The 17,874-nt window shown below is 40.9% G+C and overlaps 1 protein-coding gene and 1 non-coding gene across 10 annotated transcripts in view; both read right to left on the bottom strand.

Moving 5' to 3' along the window:
- Kansl1 (KAT8 regulatory NSL complex subunit 1) overlaps positions 1 to 17,874 on the bottom strand; it is a 180,179-nt gene that overhangs the window by 3,150 nt on the left and 159,155 nt on the right. For 6 of the 9 annotated variants that reach the window (XM_046421033.2, XM_046421035.2, XM_046421051.2 and 3 more), the window contains 8 exons: positions 16,286 to 16,457; positions 7,199 to 7,381; positions 6,548 to 6,736; positions 6,057 to 6,205; positions 2,413 to 2,534; positions 1,549 to 1,606; positions 1,216 to 1,328; positions 250 to 502 (listed from right to left, as the gene is read on the bottom strand). In XM_046421033.2, coding sequence (XP_046276989.1) covers positions 250 to 502; positions 1,216 to 1,328; positions 1,549 to 1,606; positions 2,413 to 2,534; positions 6,057 to 6,205; positions 6,548 to 6,736; positions 7,199 to 7,381; positions 16,286 to 16,457 — 1,239 coding nt within the window. The remainder of the gene's footprint in view (positions 1 to 249; positions 503 to 1,215; positions 1,329 to 1,548; positions 1,607 to 2,412; positions 2,535 to 6,056; positions 6,206 to 6,547; positions 6,737 to 7,198; positions 7,382 to 16,285; positions 16,458 to 17,874) is intronic. The other 3 variants (XM_058572297.1, XM_058572301.1, XM_046421059.2) reach the window with 2 other exon arrangements.
- Positions 8,267 to 8,373, bottom strand: LOC124077115 (U6 spliceosomal RNA). Its single transcript, XR_006846528.1, has one exon. It is a non-coding gene; the product is annotated as a U6 spliceosomal RNA (small nuclear RNA).

The raw sequence follows: 17,874 nt of genomic DNA, 5'->3' as shown, positions 1-17,874 counted from the left end.
AAGCCCATGACCAGTCTATTTGGATTTTCTGAGCCAATTCAGAAGACCCTTCACAGAGTGGGCACTCATTTAACAATGGTTGGTACAATTCCCTTGTACCTGCAGAAAATCAATTTGAAGTGCATGATCCCACCTGCTCCAAATGGGGAGAAGGAATCATAAAAATGAAGATTCATTTTCTGCAGGTACTACCCCTTCCTGATTCCACCCGCCACTTTGCCAACCCCAGGCAAAGGTGGTATACCTCACCTGTTCATCCAATCCCAGCTCTGGTGTGGAACAACGGGTGTCTTCGCTGGCTAAGTGTCGCAGAGTGTCCCGAGCCATAGGGGTGAGAGGTGCCGAGTGCAGTTCTGGGCTAATGGGGCTCCTAGGAGACTGACCGTGGGATAACTCTGACAGAGAATGGCTACTACTGACATCAGGGGAGGCGGGCTGTGGAGTGGAGGGGTTGGCACTGCCCAACTGTGGGGTGGTCCGGCCGTCTGATGACCTGTAAGACCTGTACACCAAGAAATGCAGCTGTGAGTGTAGGCTAATGGAGGAGTTCTTGTCTGTGTATTTCTGCGTGGGTGAGGACGATGTATGAAAAAAGCATCCCTACCAACAGACACTGATGCTGACTGATACCAGCGTGTTCTTAAGATTTAGCAAATCTCGCTTCATTCTACTACTGCCCAGAGTAGGAGATACAAAACGTAACATCTGAGAACTATGTACATCTATCATCCTGAGAAAGTCAGGGCTAAACAATGCCCAGGGCTAATGCCTGGCAGAGAACATAGTGATTTCACGGGAATAGGGAATTTAGTCCAAACTCGGATAAATGGAAACAGGATAGTGATGTGTGAGATAGTGAACTGTGGTTTCCCACTTCAGAGAACTAACTCAAAGAGGGTTAACTTGTGGTGAGGCCTTCAAAACTCCTTCAGCTCAATCACCATGACTGGCCTTCAATAGCCATAGGCAATCACAATAATTTATGAGAACCAGACAGGGACTACTCAGCAAGAATGTAGCATTTGACTTAGACATTCCTCTCCTAGTTCCAACAAATACTAGAAACTTGTAATTAATTCTAGGACATTGTCAATAGATGATATGAAAAGCAAACACTCCTGTGCACTGGCAATTCTGTGGACACAGGCAGGGCCCAAACTCCCTATGCACCACCCTCCCTCCACAGGCCCTGGGAACCTGTGCCTGCCCCATTACCTGCTGCCCCGCCGCTGGGGTGGCATACTCGTGGTCCACAGCCACCGTGCCCTCTCCATTTCCTCACATTTGGCATGCAGGGCGGCGAAGGCTGCATCAGATAGGTCCTCGATCTGCAACAGAACAGCTTCATTGAGTCTCTCTTTCCCCCAGGAAGCTGAGTTTAAGTATGGATATAGCAATTCTAGAACCAGCCCCACCCCTTTCTAGGTTCTTCCTGGACAGGACAGGTATACACGGAGCTTTCACTTGACACCCACAGGTCTTGAGGCATCTTGAATATGTGTACCCAAGAGTGTGTTTTCTTCTAAGAGAGTATGACCATGCCATTACCTCCTCATTCTCCTCATCAGGACTCCCCTTCAGAGATTGAAGATCAACCTCCCGCCAGCTGCAAAACCAAGAAGGAAAAAAAGTCCCATTAGATGGTAGGCAGGCTGCTTGGGGAAGGCTCAGCCCTATCACAGCTCATCCTCTGTAACCCTGAGACCTCAAAAAAAAAAAAAAAAAAAGTCCTCATATTCAAATACCCACAAAGGCCAGAAACACAAGCAGCAAGCTGGGGTTGGGGATGACAGACTAACAAACTAAAGCAAGGGAACCTCTTTTAAAGGGGACAAACACTATTCAGGACTGGTACCATTATGAGAATGTAAGTAACAGATAAAATCAACAAATATTGGAAATAATTCTGCCTTGAATTTGAAAACAAATTCAGTATTTTAATAAAACATGTTTATATGCTAATCATGGTCAGTGGCCTGCCAGGCTGTGACCTCTGGTCATATAATGTAACAAGAGAAAATTATATAGAGAAACAATTTCACTCCCTAGGTAAGACTTTCATTTAAAGAGAAGACAGAACACCCCGTGGACTCAGTGGCACATGCTTATAATCCCACATACTTTAGGAGTTGAGGCAGGAGGATATCAAGTTCCAAGCCAGCCTGGGCAACTTTAGTAAGACCATGTATGTCTCAAAATAAAATTAAAAAAAAAAAAAGGGACTGGGGATGTGCTTGCCTAACAGTTTTGAGGCCCTGGGTCCTATTCCTAATATGGTAAGTGAGAGAAAAAAAAAAGTGGGGGAGGAGAGGGAGATTAAGAGAGAAGACAGAACCCGAAGGTTGGTCAGAAGAGAAGAGGGGAAAAGGGCAATAATAGAAGGGAGAGGAGCTGATTATTCAAGGCTTTTACCTGGGAGTAAGGATTTCCTTGTATTGTAGTTTCTCTACTCGAGTTGTCGCAGCAACAGACATTGGGATGACAATGTTATTAATGTCAAACGAGCTCTCTCCCCTTCTCCTCCTTACTGGCTGCTGTTAAGACAAAGGTTATGTTTTAAGAGAGGCACAATTTTATAAACGTTAAATCATTCATTTAAGATATAAGCAGGATCACCAATAATCAGGTATTTGGGTCCTTAGACAGAACTCTGTAGTGAATGCCATGGCTCACCCCTAGGAAACTGTCTCCAAGAGCAGAGTCCTTGGGGAAATACCAGATGATCCCAAGGAGTAACTTTCATTCATATTGCCCCACTAGCCCCCTTTTCCTTCATGAGCTCATGTGAAAAGAGATTCGTTGAATTTTATAGAGGTGAGTATTCAGGGGTTTTAGGTCAGCTGTTGAAGTTTTTATTCCTCTATAAAAACTCTATTAACACCCTCCTTTAAAAATCCCTACTCCCCTCTTTTATTCCTGAACCCTATCACTTAGCTCCTAAATAGCAATGTTTATGTTTAGTGATGACTTCTGGGTTACAAATACTGAGTTCTCTTACTCTGAAAGACGCTCTAAGGGTAGGCCCTCTCAACAGACCATCTCACCTTGGTTGTTATGAAAGCATTCTCCTCTCTTTAGCTAAAATCTGCACCCACCACCTGCTTGGCTCTTGGGTAATTTCCCCTATTATACTTGGAGAAAGAGCCTAGAGCCTTCCAGTTGCATCACTGAGATGAGGGAAACTTAAGAGGAGGAAGTATCCACAACTCCCATTCCTGAAGAAAGAAATGTGCTCTGATGGGAAGTGAAGAAGATCAAACCCTCGGGGAAACAAGACTTCCAAGGATCCAATTTCAGAGGCAGAGGTGGGTATCTATTGTAGCTGAGAGATCAGGAAGGAATGAAGTAGGGAGCCAACTGGCCTGGTTTCTTAGATGGAAGAGAATGTCTACTAGCTGCTTCTGTCCATACAGCATATATCTTATCCTGAAACAGACTGTTAACTGAGCTGTGAGGGAAACAGTGGGATGACAAACATGCTGCCATGGCAACAATACACCTGGAAACATCTAAGAGGTTACATTCACACCCAAACCACTAAGTGTGGCCAAGCCTCAGAGGAGGGGCTTGTGAAAGGAGATAAGGAGGGTCAGAATTTCCCCTACAACTAACTACAGCTATCCTCAGTTCTTGGAAAGCGATGTACAGTTTATTCACTCCATCATCTTAGAACATTTTCAGGGAATATTAAAAATTAGCACTTCCTGGACCAGGATTTCAGCTGCTGTCATTTATGATTTCAGGTAACCACAAAGTCTTTTCCACTTCTATCTCCTTCTCTATCAACTCAACTAGACTTGTCAATAAATTCAAATTTACAGCAACTGCTTAACCAAAATGGTTGAAAGATTTTTTGCAAATCTGGACTGGCTGGGTTCTACAGCTAAGGATCAGTGACCTCATACACAAAAGCTTTAGCTACTGCCACATCTATGTTCAAGTTTCATCCATGTCCCACAAAAGAACGCAAAGAAAGGGTGCCTTAGGAGATTCAACCTTCTCTGTACCTTGGTCAAGAATGTGAAACTGCTGGAAAACAGGTATGTATTTTCCTCAAATCTTTCTGGGCCTGCTATTTGTACCGTCCAGGCAAAGTGGCTTGTGGAACTGTCGAAGAACAACTTCTACCTCTCATCTTTGTCCTAGGCCCCCGCATTCTGTCAGCTTCTTTTGATCTAACTTAACTACGTTCTCCTATTTAGAGCCAGAGGTAGAGAGCAGGCAATGAGAACAGTAAGTGGTTCCTATATCTAGTTGTACATCAGAAAACAAGAAAGGAGAGAAGGAAAGTAGGTAGGTTGGTTGGTTGTGGTAAAAATATATTTTTTTAAAGCCACTAAAGTGATTCTACTGCAACCAGTGACTGGCAAAGCACTACCACAAATACCTTGCTCCCACCATAATTTCTCCAGTGTAATCCAGTCTCTCTCTGAATAATTGGCCAATCACTCTGCTTACTATTACATAAATCCATATTCACTGAATAGGAATGAAAGCATTAAGGGTCAGCAGAGTGCTATACACAAAAATCTATATGCCAGGGCTGGGGCCGTGGCTCAGTGGTAGAGCGCTCGCCTAGCATGCATAAGGCACTGGGTTCGATTCTCAGCACCACATAAAAATAAAATTAAAAAATATATTGTGCCCACCTATAACTAAAAAATAAATATTTAAAAAAAATCTATATGCCAAAATTAAGTAAAAATTCCAAAGCATCCAGGCCCAGATTAACATTTTTTCAGACTCAGGAAGCCTGATATATTCAACAAGTCCCAGATCTTAATAGCTTATATTTTCTATCACAATGAGACTTCTAAATTCTTTGATTATCTGAAACCCATGCTGGTGAATAATTGAATGTGTGAGGTGAAGAAGGGGAGGTAGTAAGAAGCCCTCTGAAAAAGATGGTTTGATTCGTAAAAGCAAAAAGAGAACAATGTGAATTCCTACCTGATGATAGGAGCCTAGGGAGCACATTTTGTGAGCTTAGAAGTTTCTTGATCTAAGCTCTGTAAGAGCTTTCTTTCTAAGTCACCTCCGTAATGCCTCCACCCTTAGACTGTGTACTGTCATGGTGAGAAAGCTGGCTCTGCAGTCACACTGTTGGGGTTTGAATCACAATTATAACCCTTCACAAGCTGCCTCACTTTATGCAATTTACTTAACATTGGAAAGCCTTAGTTTTCATGCCCAAAACATGAGAATTCATAAAACCACCTACATCTCAAAGGGTATTATAGAATTAAAAGGAATGACACACATCAAACACTTAGCACTGGCATAAGTGTACAATAAACATTAGTGTTCTAGAGTTTTATTATTACTGTTATAATTGTTATCGAAATTATTATATGAAGGACTCTAATGGATACAAATCAGCTACAAGTGTATGTGTTCAAGGGAGTGCAGCTTGAGAGATGAAAATATTAAAACAAAATTAATGAGAATGTTTGAAATGGCTGCAAACAGCTTGATGGATGGAATGTGGTACTGTCAAAGTTGATGGGGTGAGGGGAAGGAGTGCCTTAAATGGGCTGCCATTAGGAATGTACTATGTGGACACAACCACAGTGACCTGCTGAATTTGTAGTTCTGTTCTCTCCAACTAAAAAAAACATGGGACTCTCTGCCTACTCCCTTCCTTTCCAATACCTCACACCCAGTTTTCACTGGAAGTAACCTCCATTCACCATAAGAACAGAAATAAGGAAATCAACAGCTATCTCCAAAGCCTATCTTCCTCCTCTCACTTCTTGGGCCAAGAGAGTTAAGGCCATGGTACTGTAGACTTCTGTCTGAAGCTTAGTTCCACAAATCTTGAGCAGTCAGAGATCACCTTAATAGTCTACTTCAGTATCAAGCTTCCTGTGGGTGGTTCAGCAGAGATCCAACTCTACTATGAAAAATAACAGATTAAGTACCACCACTATGGCTTAAAAATGAGTTACCACGAATGTCCTGGGCTTCATAACTTACCCTCTATAATATGCCCCAGAGACACGTGCATGAGGGGCAACCTGCAGAGGATGCCCAGCCAGATACACACAGGTACTTACAGAAGCACTGGCTGTAACCTGTGAGCCAGAGCTGGTGGGTGCGGAGCTGTCTGACGAGGTGGAAAGCTGTCGCACCAAGGGACTGTGTGGTGGATGGTGGGCAGCAGCCAAGTAGCTTGAACTGTTCACATCTGTGTGATGCTTCAACACTGCAGAAGTCAACAGAAAAGAAAGGAGTACATAACTATCTTAACAAGCTTCACTTCTAAATACACACTAAGGAACACCAGCAATATGCATGAAAGGTAAAAATGCTTTCTAAGCCTGGAGGATAAAAAGGTGAAGCAAACTTGATGATGAGAGGTAGGGGAATTGGCAGAGGTTGCTGCAGCGGTAAGAAGTGACCTGCATTTAGAAGCAGTAGTGCCCCCCTACTCAGCCTTCCTAGAAGGCGAAGGACAAAGCTGGCAGGCAATTAAGAGAAGCCTGGGCTGCCCCAGAAAGCCCTGAGCAGGTGCAAATGCAGGTAGAGGTGCCGGGCCTGGCCCTACCTTCACTTCTCTCAGATGAATGGTCTCGCAATCTCATTTTGCTGTGGTTTGGGTCATGCATGGGTGGCGGTGGGTTGAGCAAGCGCTCTGCTTTTGGCACTGTCACTCGCTCCACCATGGGCACAGCCCCCACATCGTCTAAGTGCTGCCTGTGGGTCCTGTAAGGCCGGGTTTGGTGATGGGACAGCTCTGAAGAGGGGAACAGAAAAAGAGCTGTGAAACACCTTCTCTCAAATCTTTTATTTGAGCCCTTAAGTTCTCTCTAGGTCAATGCTATATACTCAGGGCAGCAAGAAAGTCCTTTGGGACTGAAGCCTCTAGTAAATAGCACAATGGCTAGGACAGGCATAGGGAATCCATAACCAGAGAAATGTGACACCAGGCTACAAAAGACATAGCATTGCTGACAGGTGGATGCAATGCTATGTCACTGCCAACTGTTCAATGGACACTTTGGGTCTTCCCCATGATCCATGGTGTTTGGAATAGCTTCCAAAATCCATCTAATAGCATCTAAGACAAGCAGAAGTAGTAGACTGTGATACAACTGCCTTACCCAACACACTGGCATGGCAAACCAGTAACTTGAGAACATAAAAGAATGAAAAATAACTAGGACTCTGAAGGACTCCCCAGTTCTCTGAAACTTACTGGCTGTTGTCAGGAAGGAGTTGACCAACTTGTGCCTGTCTTTACGAGTTGGATCCGGCAGACTGCCTGGCATGGGTGCTCTGTGCTTAAGTGAGAACTTTTTGGGAGGTTTGATTTTGTCAAAAGGCTTGTTCTGCCATTGAGACTTTAGCATGCTCTGGAAGTGCAGGCTCGAGGGAACATCTGCAAGAAACAAAGAACACTGCAAGTCAGTCCAAACACCTGATCTCTGGGCTCCTCTTTCCTGAAACGATGGGTGTTCAACACTGACTCTCCTGGACTTGACAAGCAGAAGCTGTCAGATAGAAGATCCATCTATGAAAACCTTGGTAAACATAGTTCCTCTACTTACAAGCACGTTACTTGCCTTTTCATTTTCAAGTTCCAAGCAGGGGAGTGGAAATTCCAAACACCTTTTATTAGACTGATGGAGTCTCCCCTCAAGGATGCACTTCTCTAAGTCTGCTGTCTTTACTGGTTTAACAGACAGATGAACACCCTTTTTCTATTCTTCTAGAGACTAAAACCTGCTATCTTCTATCAGTGTAGACTTATCAGTTAGACCCTATCTCTAAATAAAATACAAAAGAGCTGCGGATGTGGCTCTGTGATCGAGTTCAATACTGGGTACCTCAATCCCACCTCACCCCCCGCTAAAAAAGAAAGATTCTACAAGGGGGCTACTTGGAAGGCAGGATAATATTCAGTTTGGGGCTAGCCTGGAAAACTTAGTGACAACCTGTCTCCAAAAAAAAAAAAAAAAAAAGGGACTGGGGACGTAGCTCAATGGTACTGCTTGCCTAGCATATAAGCAGCCCCAGGTTTGATCCCCAGCCCCCTGTATTATAAGAAGTGGGGGTGAGGGTGGGAGAGAGAGGACAGTGTTGCCAAGCACCCTTTCCTCCAAATAAGAAATACATAATACTTTCCTTCCTTTGTAGCCTCCTTACCTTCTCCCACCTCGGTTACCTAGGTTATTTTTCAGCTGAGCAGTTAAATGTTATACACCATAAATCAATTATCTTTTGAACTTAATTATAATCTTTAACTTTTTCTCACTACGTATTTTTAAGTACGAAATGCTTCAGGAAATTGTGTATCATCCTTGCAAAGGGGCCACACTAATATTCTCGGAATCATTCCAGTTTTAGTTTATGTGCTGCCGAAATGAGCACTCTTCACTATTATTTTTTTTATCTTTTCATTCTTTAGATTCCCCCCCCGCCCCACCCTCAAGATGGGGGTGGGTCTTGCTACACTGCTCAGCTGGTCACAACCTCCTGGCTCCAGTGATCTCTCAGCCTTCTGAGCAGCTGGGATTGTAGGTGCAAGCCACAGCACCCAGCTCTAGATTAATTTCAATTTCCCAATAGGTCCTTCAGGAATTCCTCTCTGACCTTTAAAGCTATTCTTCCATGGTATTCTACATCCAGTGTTATACATTAGAGAGAATCTGATTCTTATTTATTGTAGGTGGTCTGAGTTTTGTCTTTTAAGCTTTTGTGAAAAATTAAAACCAAACAACAAAACACCTAATGATACTCCAGTTCAATGTGGGGATAACAGTCATTTGTTCTGCCATGAATACTGAATTTCTAAATGTCAACATGTTATCTTTCTCTATTTATTTAGATTTTTCTTTTATTTTCTCTACAAAGTATTTGGTAGTTTTGGTGATCCCATTAAACTCTTTATGCCTTTGTGTTATTCCATAAAATTTTCTCTGTGTGTATCAGTAAAGAGATTATTTATTTTTTTTTACTTAGTCCTTTTATTTGATTTGACCCATTATTTTTGAACTCTAGTGACAATATGCAACTTTAAGATTTCTTTTTCTGTGGTACTAGGGATGGAACTCCAGGGAGATCTACCACTAAGCTACACGCCCAGACCTTTTTATTTTGAGATAGGATCTTGGAAAATTGCCTAGGCTAACCTGAAACTAGTGATCCTCTTGCCTCAGTCTCCTAAGTAGCAGGGATTATAGTTGCACACTACCATGTCCAGTTTAGATTTTCCTTGTTATGTTTTTGCAACATTCTGATATTTCACCACCATGGCTACATAGGTCTGAGTCTTTTTTTAGGGTTCTGGAAAGCTTTCCAGGATCATTTTAATCTAAAGGCCAGAATATTTCTTTTTGGGCCCCTGTTCCCCTAGGAAATCAAGTAACGAGTCATGAAACACTACAAAGTTCCAACCCTTGCAGAGCATGGAGGCACATGCCTGTGATCCCAGTGACTCAGGAGACTGAAGCAAGAGAATCAAGTTTGAGACTAGCCTAGGCAACTCAGTGAGGCTCTGTGTCAAAGGAAAAAATAAAAAGGGCTGGGCTTGTAGCTTAGTGGTAGAGTGCTCCTGGGCTCAGCTCCCAACATAGCAATAATATATATACTAATAAATCCAACCCTACTAGAGTCCATACTAGTCACTGCTTCAGTGTGAAAGGGGTATGAGAAGGGAAATCCAACTCATTCCAAATTTACACAACTGCTCAGGTTCTATCTAATCTATGCTCTTTAAGTCTAGATAAAGAAACTGCTTTAAGCAGCTCCCACTACACAGGAGCTTATTCCTGCCGGCGGTTTGGGCTATATTTTCCCCTATATTATTTCTCTGGCTTTCTTGTCAGAAAAATTCCATCTTTCAAAATTCAATGAAAGTTCACTTATTCTACTTAGTAGTTTCTAAATGTTTATGGTGTTTTGGCCTCCAGAAAGGACAAAGGATGTGTTCAATTAGAACCAGGATAGGGAGTCAGGGAAGAGATGAATAAATTACCATCACTGAATCCATTCTTATGTGACAGGCATATTATGTGTGTATCACTAACCTTTTCAACAATTCCATGAAGTGAGCATCATTATGCTTATTTTGAAGACAGGAAACAAAATCAGGGTGAATTAACTCTGTCTAAGGTTACAAAGTAACACTGCCAGGCATGGTGGTGCATACCTATAATCCCAACTGCTCAGGAGGCTGAGGCAGAAGGATCCAAATTTGAGGCCAGCCTCAGCAACTTAGTGAGACCCTGTCTCAAAAAGGACTAGGGACATGGCTCGGGTAGTTAAGTAGTTAAGTGCCCCTGGGTTTAAGCCCCAATACCTTTAAAAAAGAAAGAAAAGAAGAAAAAAAAAAAAAAAGACAATAACTGAGAACAGTGCAATCTTCTGAAAAAAAATTTCCCAAATCATTCTTTCTCATTCACATATAAAAACAAACTCACCTATACCAATTCCTAAAAATAAACCAGTTGTACATTAAAAAGGGGTGAGGAAAATAACACATTAGTCATGAATCAAATTTAGAAGTATCGATGGTAAAAGTTTTTTGCTCTAATTCAGACCAGGCTGAGAAAAGGGGTGTGTGGGAAATAAAGCATTGTTAAGAAGTACCCAGTGTAGGACAACAGTCTGAAAGCTGGGCTCCAGCCTGAATGCATAATGAAAGCTCAGGGAAGGGGAGGACACTTTCTGCATATGCCCAGATACCCCTTTGTCAGAAGATGAATACCTCCACTTGGCAAAAGGAGTGTATATATGTAACAGGACACCAAAAGCACAGTGATTTTGTTTTTTTTCCCCCACCCCAGTCACAACTCTCCCAAACCTGAAAATGAAGCCAGCGAAAAAAGGGTACATAGGGAAATGAGAGGCCTGGTCATACTAAAAATAACAATGGACTAGATTTCAAATTCTTCTTAAAAAAAAAAAAAGTTAAATCCAAATAGCTATTGTTAAAAATGTGAATCAGGCATGGTGGTTCCCATAATCCCAGCAGCTGGGGAGGCTGAGGCAGGAAGATCGGGAGTTCAAAGCTAGCCTCAGCAAAAAAGCAAGGTGCTAAGCTATTCAGTGAGACCCTGTCTCCAAATAAAATACAAAACAGGGCTAGGGATGTGGCTCAGTGGTTGAGTGCCCCTGAATGAGTTCAATCTCAGGAACCAAAAAACAAAACAAAACAAAACAAAACAAAACAAAAAAACTGAAACAGGCTGGAGAAGGGAACTGAAAGGAATATGAAACGAAAAAAACACTTAACAGGGATCCAAGCAGCTAGAGGACATCCCACATTCTATACCTGTACTCGGGGTTAAAGTGTTATTAAGTGAAGAGGTTTCCTTATCAGATATATAATAGGAAAATAAAACTATTACTAATACCACCTTAAGTTACTATTTCCTCAAACAAAATCAAACCTTGACTGCAGGTCTACCAGGTTCTGGTATTCTATGATTCACTGGACAGTTCTACTCATTACTTTGAACCATTTTCTTAAACAAGTCTTATTTTGTAAGCTCACTTCTTCCTTCCGCTGGGAAGTTGTAGTAGCCTCAGAGGCCCAGTTTAGCAAACTCTCAAAACAGCAAAGAACTTCTGGTCAGCAGATGATGCCCTTAATAACCCCTTTTTACAAACTTTAAAGTTACATTGTTTCCCCCAAGGTTATACATCCTCTACATTTCTAAATAGGAATTAATTAATTACTAAGGAAGTTGATAAAGAAACAATACTTCTGCTTGAATACTAAGAGGCTATTACACTCTATTCCTCCAACTTCCACAGCCAGGGGACTATACAATCGATGTACACCCCAACCCCTTTTATCTAGAGACAAGTTCTCCCTAAATTGCCCAGGCTGGCCACAAACTTGCAATCCTCCTGTCAGCCTCCCACATGGCTGGGGTTACAGACTTGAGATACCATGTCTAAGCCACCCCATCCAATTAAATTTCTTATCTAGATGCCCTTAACGGCAATGAATGGAGCACTGAAGGTTGAGAGAGAACTCTAGGCCAGAATAGCAGCTGGCTGTGATACAGCAACCGCACAAACTGATTAGGAAGCATTTGTAAAACTGCTTAAAATTTGTTACAGAGCCCTACAGAATATAGCTAAGTATCACATTTAAACAATTCCAAATGTGGAGGAAGAAATCCCAACAGATATCCAACGAATGGAGCGATTAGAAATTCAATGGAAACATTTATATGGGAGGTTTATATGAATGTAACCATCACGGGAATTAAAGAATGAAGCAAAATTAACCTTAAGAAAAACAAAATTGGAAATTCTGCCATTTTTAAACATCTCCTAGAGAAGAGGCTACAATAGGGCAGTCCAGTAGTCAAGTCTAGTGCACAAGAATTGGAACCACAGTACTAGGATGAGTTGTCTTCAGTGTAGTTAAATGCTATACAGTGAAATACAGGGAATGCCAATACTTCAGGGGGTGCTTTTTGGGGGTGGGGGTACTGGGATCAAACCCAGGAGGACTTTATCACTGAGCCATAGCCCTAGTGCTTTTCATTTTACTTTATTTTTTTGTTGACAGGGTATCATGTTAAGTTGCTAAGGCTGGTTTTACACATGTGATCCTCCTACCTTGCTCTCCTAAGTTGCTGAGATTACATATGTGCACAACCCTGCCTTGTGGGTGCTATTCAAATAAAATATAAATGAGTGGTACCCTCAGGAGTTGGGCGTCTCTATGGCTCTGGGAATCGTTCATTTACAAATAGACTGTGCTCTGAATATGGCATTTATTCACATCAAAGCAAAATTATCCTAATAGTAACAATGTTAAATAGGATAATTAGAATTATGTGAAATAACCTGGGGAGACCTAACGAACCCATAGACAAATACAGTTCATGTATCCTACTCAGGATGGTAAAATTTATAAACGTTTTTGTTTATACTTTCATAAATAGAACATTGCTGGCCAACTCTCTTGTCCAACCCCAGATTTATAGTTAGGAGAGGTGTGTGTGTGTGTGTGTCTGTGTGTTTTGTGTGTTTGATATAAGGAGATAGCAGATAGGGGAGGAATAACATACACACAAGCAGTATTTAGAGGCAAGAAAATGATAAAGATCAGAGAAAGAGGTGCTCTAAAATATTTTCTTTCTTGACTCTACTGCTTGGAATGAAATGGTATGGTGAAGTGTAAGGGAGGGCAGAAGGGCGGTAGTCATATAGGTATGACGTAGTAAGTAGGGCAGAAAATATTAATAGGGAACGAGTTCCTCCTAATAGCATGCTAAGTGATGAAATACATGAGAGATGTGAGGCAGGTGGCTCAGGCATATTTGCTTGCGAGTTGGGGGAGACCATCAACAGTTATACATGGTTACACTACTGACAAAGGAATGATTAACATGCTTATTAGGGGATTTTCATTGAGTACAATTTTGGATTTTTTTTTGTCTTCAAATTTGAGACCATACAACACTATAATTCAGAAAGTAGTTGGCATGGTGGCCCATACCTATAATCCCAGGGACTTGGAAGGCTGAGGTAGGAGGATGCCAGCCTTAGCAACTTAGTGAAAGCCTGTCTCAAAAAGTGCTGGGGATATAGATCAGTATTAAAGTGCCCCTGGGTTCAATCCTGGTACCAAAATAAAAATAAATAAATAAATAAATTCAAAGAATAACTCAAGAAAATGCTTTCCAGTTTTCCTGGAGGCTCTGTCTGGAGTCAGAATCTTGAAATGGGAAGAAATCTGACTTTTCATAATAATTTCTCTGGGAAGGAACACAGAATATAGTGAGAGGAAGGAGAGGCATTAGCTGACTCCCAGTTTGAATTCTACAGCCATTTAGTCTTGGATAAACCACCACATCTCACTAAGCATTCTTTGATCTATAAAATTACAAGACTTTGGAAAGAAGCAAATGAGACAAATTTGAGAAAAGTGCTTTTTAAACCATAAAATACTATACAAATAATAATGGAAGTGGTAATATCTATAATTTAAAGGGACAAGTGAATGACTTTTGAATATGAAGTTCAAAGGAAAATGTTCAGGCATTTCCTACTTATTATGGTTCTTATCTTGCTATCCATGTGCTCCAAGTTTTCTGAATTTTCCTACTCTTACAAGTCATCATGTGGCAGCAGGAATATTATACCACTTCCTTTTGACAAAGAGGATTTTGGTAACAAAAGCCAAAACTCCTTGTAGCTACAGCATTTGGGAGCCAAGAAAGAATTCACTCATTTGAAGAACACACACAGAACAGGAGATTACAGTTCTTTAATGATCAAATGACAATTACAAGGGGGATTCTTAAGAATGGGGGTTGGCAATGACTATTGCTTCCAATAGTTATTGGAACACTACTTGGCCTCCCTTTTTTAACATCTTGTCCATAACTGCTTTTGTGCTAAAAATGTCAGTTGAGCAGTTGTGACATAAACTGACACTGATTATACGGCCTGTACAGCCTAAGATATTTATCTACCACCTGCCCTTTTAAGTTTATAAACCACTTGTTTCCATGTTTTTTCTCATATCATGTAAAATTTATAAATCCTACAATCTTTTCTCATTCTTCAACTCCTATTTCAGTTATTCTCCTTTCAGAAAGGTACAATCTATTTGTGAAATGTTATGAAAGATGACATGAAAAACACAGATCTGAATCCTCGAGAAGATAAAGTACAATAAATAGCCATAATATGCGCCATTAGCATATAAATAAATATGGAGTTGGGGATAGCTCAGTGAATATAGCACTTGCCTAGCATGTGTAGGCCCTGGATCAAATCCCCAGTACTGAAAAACAAAGAACACAAACAAACAAGACCAAAATCAAAACAAAACAAAAAACAACCCCAACATGGTGATGATTAGAGAGCACATTATGTGAAAGTCAGTGAATCCATACCAGATTACAAAAGCACTATCCAGAGCAGTGGTTTCCAAATATTTTTGTTTGTGTACTATTTAAAATGCAATTTAAAAAAAAAGATCACTTCAGATAATTTATAATAAAGGTTGTATATTCTAGAATACTACAAATGCTTTAAAACCATTTTGTTAATACTTTGGCAAGTAAATATATTTACTTTCATTAATTGAGAGAAAAAAATCTTCCTGTTGAACCTGCCATTAGTCCACCAAAACTTTGGTCAAAATCTGACTTACACAAACTTACTATAAATTGTAGTCTACACCAATTTGATTTATTTTTTGTTTGGAGTGTGTGTGTGTGTGTGTGTGATACACACTGGGGATTGAACCTAGGAGTGTTCTACAGTAAGTTATATTCATTACCGGCTTCTTTTTTAAGTTTTACTTTGAGACAGTCTTCACTCAGCTGCCCAGTCTGGCCTCGAACTTGTAGTTCTTCTGCATCAGCCTCTTGTGTTATTGGCATTATAGGTGTGTGCCACCATGACTGGCTTCATTCCTTTTCTTTTTAAATAAAAACTAGCCACTCCACCCAAACCCCTGCAGTGATACTGGGGCTTGCACACAGGGCCTTGCTCATGCTTAAACAAATGTCCTAGCACTGAACTATATCCCCACCCATCTTGTAAATTTAATTCCCAGGATTAAAATTATTATTATTATTTTTTTTTTTGGAAGGGAGAACTGGGGGGTCAATCCAGGGCTTTGCAAATTTGAGGCACTGAGCTACATCCCATCCCGGGATTATTATTTAGGAGCTGTGAACTCTTAGAAATGTTCCCTTTATTTGTTGTCTTCTGTGTTTTAAGTTTTATACTCTCTGGAACAAGACCCATACCACATTGAGGCTCAACATGGCCAAGAGGAATGCATGTCTTTTAACATACTGGAGGGAGCTAGATGTGAAAAGGGAGGTGGGAAAGGAGAACTGATAGACACAGAAACTTATCAGAGGCAGGTAAATATCAGAAAAACAATACATGCCAACACTAAGGATCCATGCTGATGAACACACTGGAAAGATGTCATGTCTTCACATACACACCAATATGAATACACTCACAAGAACAATGCTGCCCATTCTATTTTATATCATGGTGCATACAAAGAACATATTTTTAAAGATAAACTAAGCTATAAAGAACCAGATTACTAGAGGTAGGAGGCAACTGAACCCAGGCACCTCCCAGACACTCAACAGTGAATGGGAAAACTCCCTAGCAAGCTGCAATATTTTTAGTGTCACATACTGGTTTGGCGCATCTATCGCACCCTTTCTGCAAAGTTTGAAGACCGATGGGAAGTGGTACATTTAGAGTGAGTACCTGAGCTGAAACCTTCGTTAAGTCTCATTCATTAGACTTTATATTCTGTGGTCTTTCTTACCATCTGGAAATGCTAGCACAGGGTGAACACAAGAGTCCAACTGGGAAAGGCGTTCCAACAGAGGGGCTTCGTAGTGGATTTCAGGAAGCATGGTGTTGACACTGCCTGAACCACACAGTGCACAGGAGGGATTCACATCACAGCCAGAGCGGATTGTGCTGTTCCGGTGAACCTGTGAAAAGCCAAACAAAATTCTGATAATTCAGCATCTGATAAAAAACCAAGATTCCCACTCATTATCCCAAAGATTCAGGAAACCTTGTTAGACAGCGATATGACACTGCCAAGAGAATGCTTGATTAGTTAAGTCATTTCCATGTCTCTGGAACACATTGACCTTCAAAGTGATTAAGGTAACTTTCTTTTCAATAAAATCCAATTATTTGGCACCCTAATTGTTTGCCTAGATATCAAACCCGTAATAGTTCAAAAGATACTGAAATTGTGCTGAAAACAGTTTACAATATCTGCATAGTTTCATCACCTGAAGTTCTGTGTGTTTGTGTTACTGGGGGCCAAAACCAGGGTGTTCTAGTACTTAACTACATTCCCAGCCTTTTTAATTTTGAGACAGGGCCTTGCTAAGTTGTAAGGCTGGCCTCAAACTTGAAATCCTCCTGCCTTAGTCTCCTCAGTCGCTGGTATTACAGGTATGCATCACCACATCTGGACCACCTGATGGTTTAACTGTCTACCAAGGCGAGTAGTAGGCTCCCGATTCTCAGGACTTGGATTTATTCTTTTTAGCAACTTCATCCACATGGAAGCCCTTAATTACCAACTACCTCCGTTTTGTCTTTATACTTCTTCCTTAAAACTTTCAGGTAATCCCATACAAGGTGGCATATTTCTGGAGACAAGTAATTCATTAAATTCTCTTTAACCTAGCCTAAAACCCACTGTTAAAAGATTCATGCTTAAGTAATCAAAATAAATTTTGTATCCTGAGTGTTCTTATTCATAGTCTTTGTATTAATTCTAAGGGGACAGAAATTATTTTCATTAAGCTTCCTTTGTATATGAGGGCAAAATAAACAATCTCTCCAGCAAAGTCTGGAATGAAATATGAACTAATTTAAGTCTTCAAAAGACTTAATTCTAGCTGGGTGCAGGGTGCATGCCTATAGTTCCAGTGACTCTGGAGGCTGAGGCAGGAGGATCAAGTTCAAGGCCCTGTGCAACTCAATAGACCCTGCCTTAAAAAAGGGGAGTGGGGGGCGCTGGGGTTGTGTTTCAGCGGTAGAGCACGTGTGAGGCATTGGTTTGATTCTCAGCACCACATAAAAAATAAAACAAATAATTGTATTATATCCATCTGTAACTAAAAATAAAAATTAAAAGAAGCCTGGAGATGTGGCTCAGTAGTTCAATCCCTATTACCATGTCCCCCCTCCCCCACGACTTAATTCTGCTAAAAACAAAAATAAAAACAAAACAAAACAAAAACCAGTGCCTTTATCATCTTAGGCTTGGAGGAGAAAAGTTGAAGTCATGTTGATCCCTATACTGTAGTTATTATAAAGAATAAGCCTGGCATTTACCAAAGCATAACTCAAAATCATCTGGGTAATACCACTCCTAGAAGAAAC

The sequence above is a fragment of the Marmota monax genome, unplaced genomic scaffold (genome assembly GCF_021218885.2).
Source record: "Marmota monax isolate L192 unplaced genomic scaffold, Marmota_monax_Labrador192_F-V1.1 WCK01_AAM20220418_F8-fsc00322, whole genome shotgun sequence".
NCBI classification, from domain to species: domain Eukaryota; kingdom Metazoa; phylum Chordata; class Mammalia; order Rodentia; family Sciuridae; genus Marmota; species Marmota monax.
The sequence above is the reverse complement of the archived record's forward strand: the minus strand, read 5'-3'. Positions and strand labels throughout refer to the sequence as shown.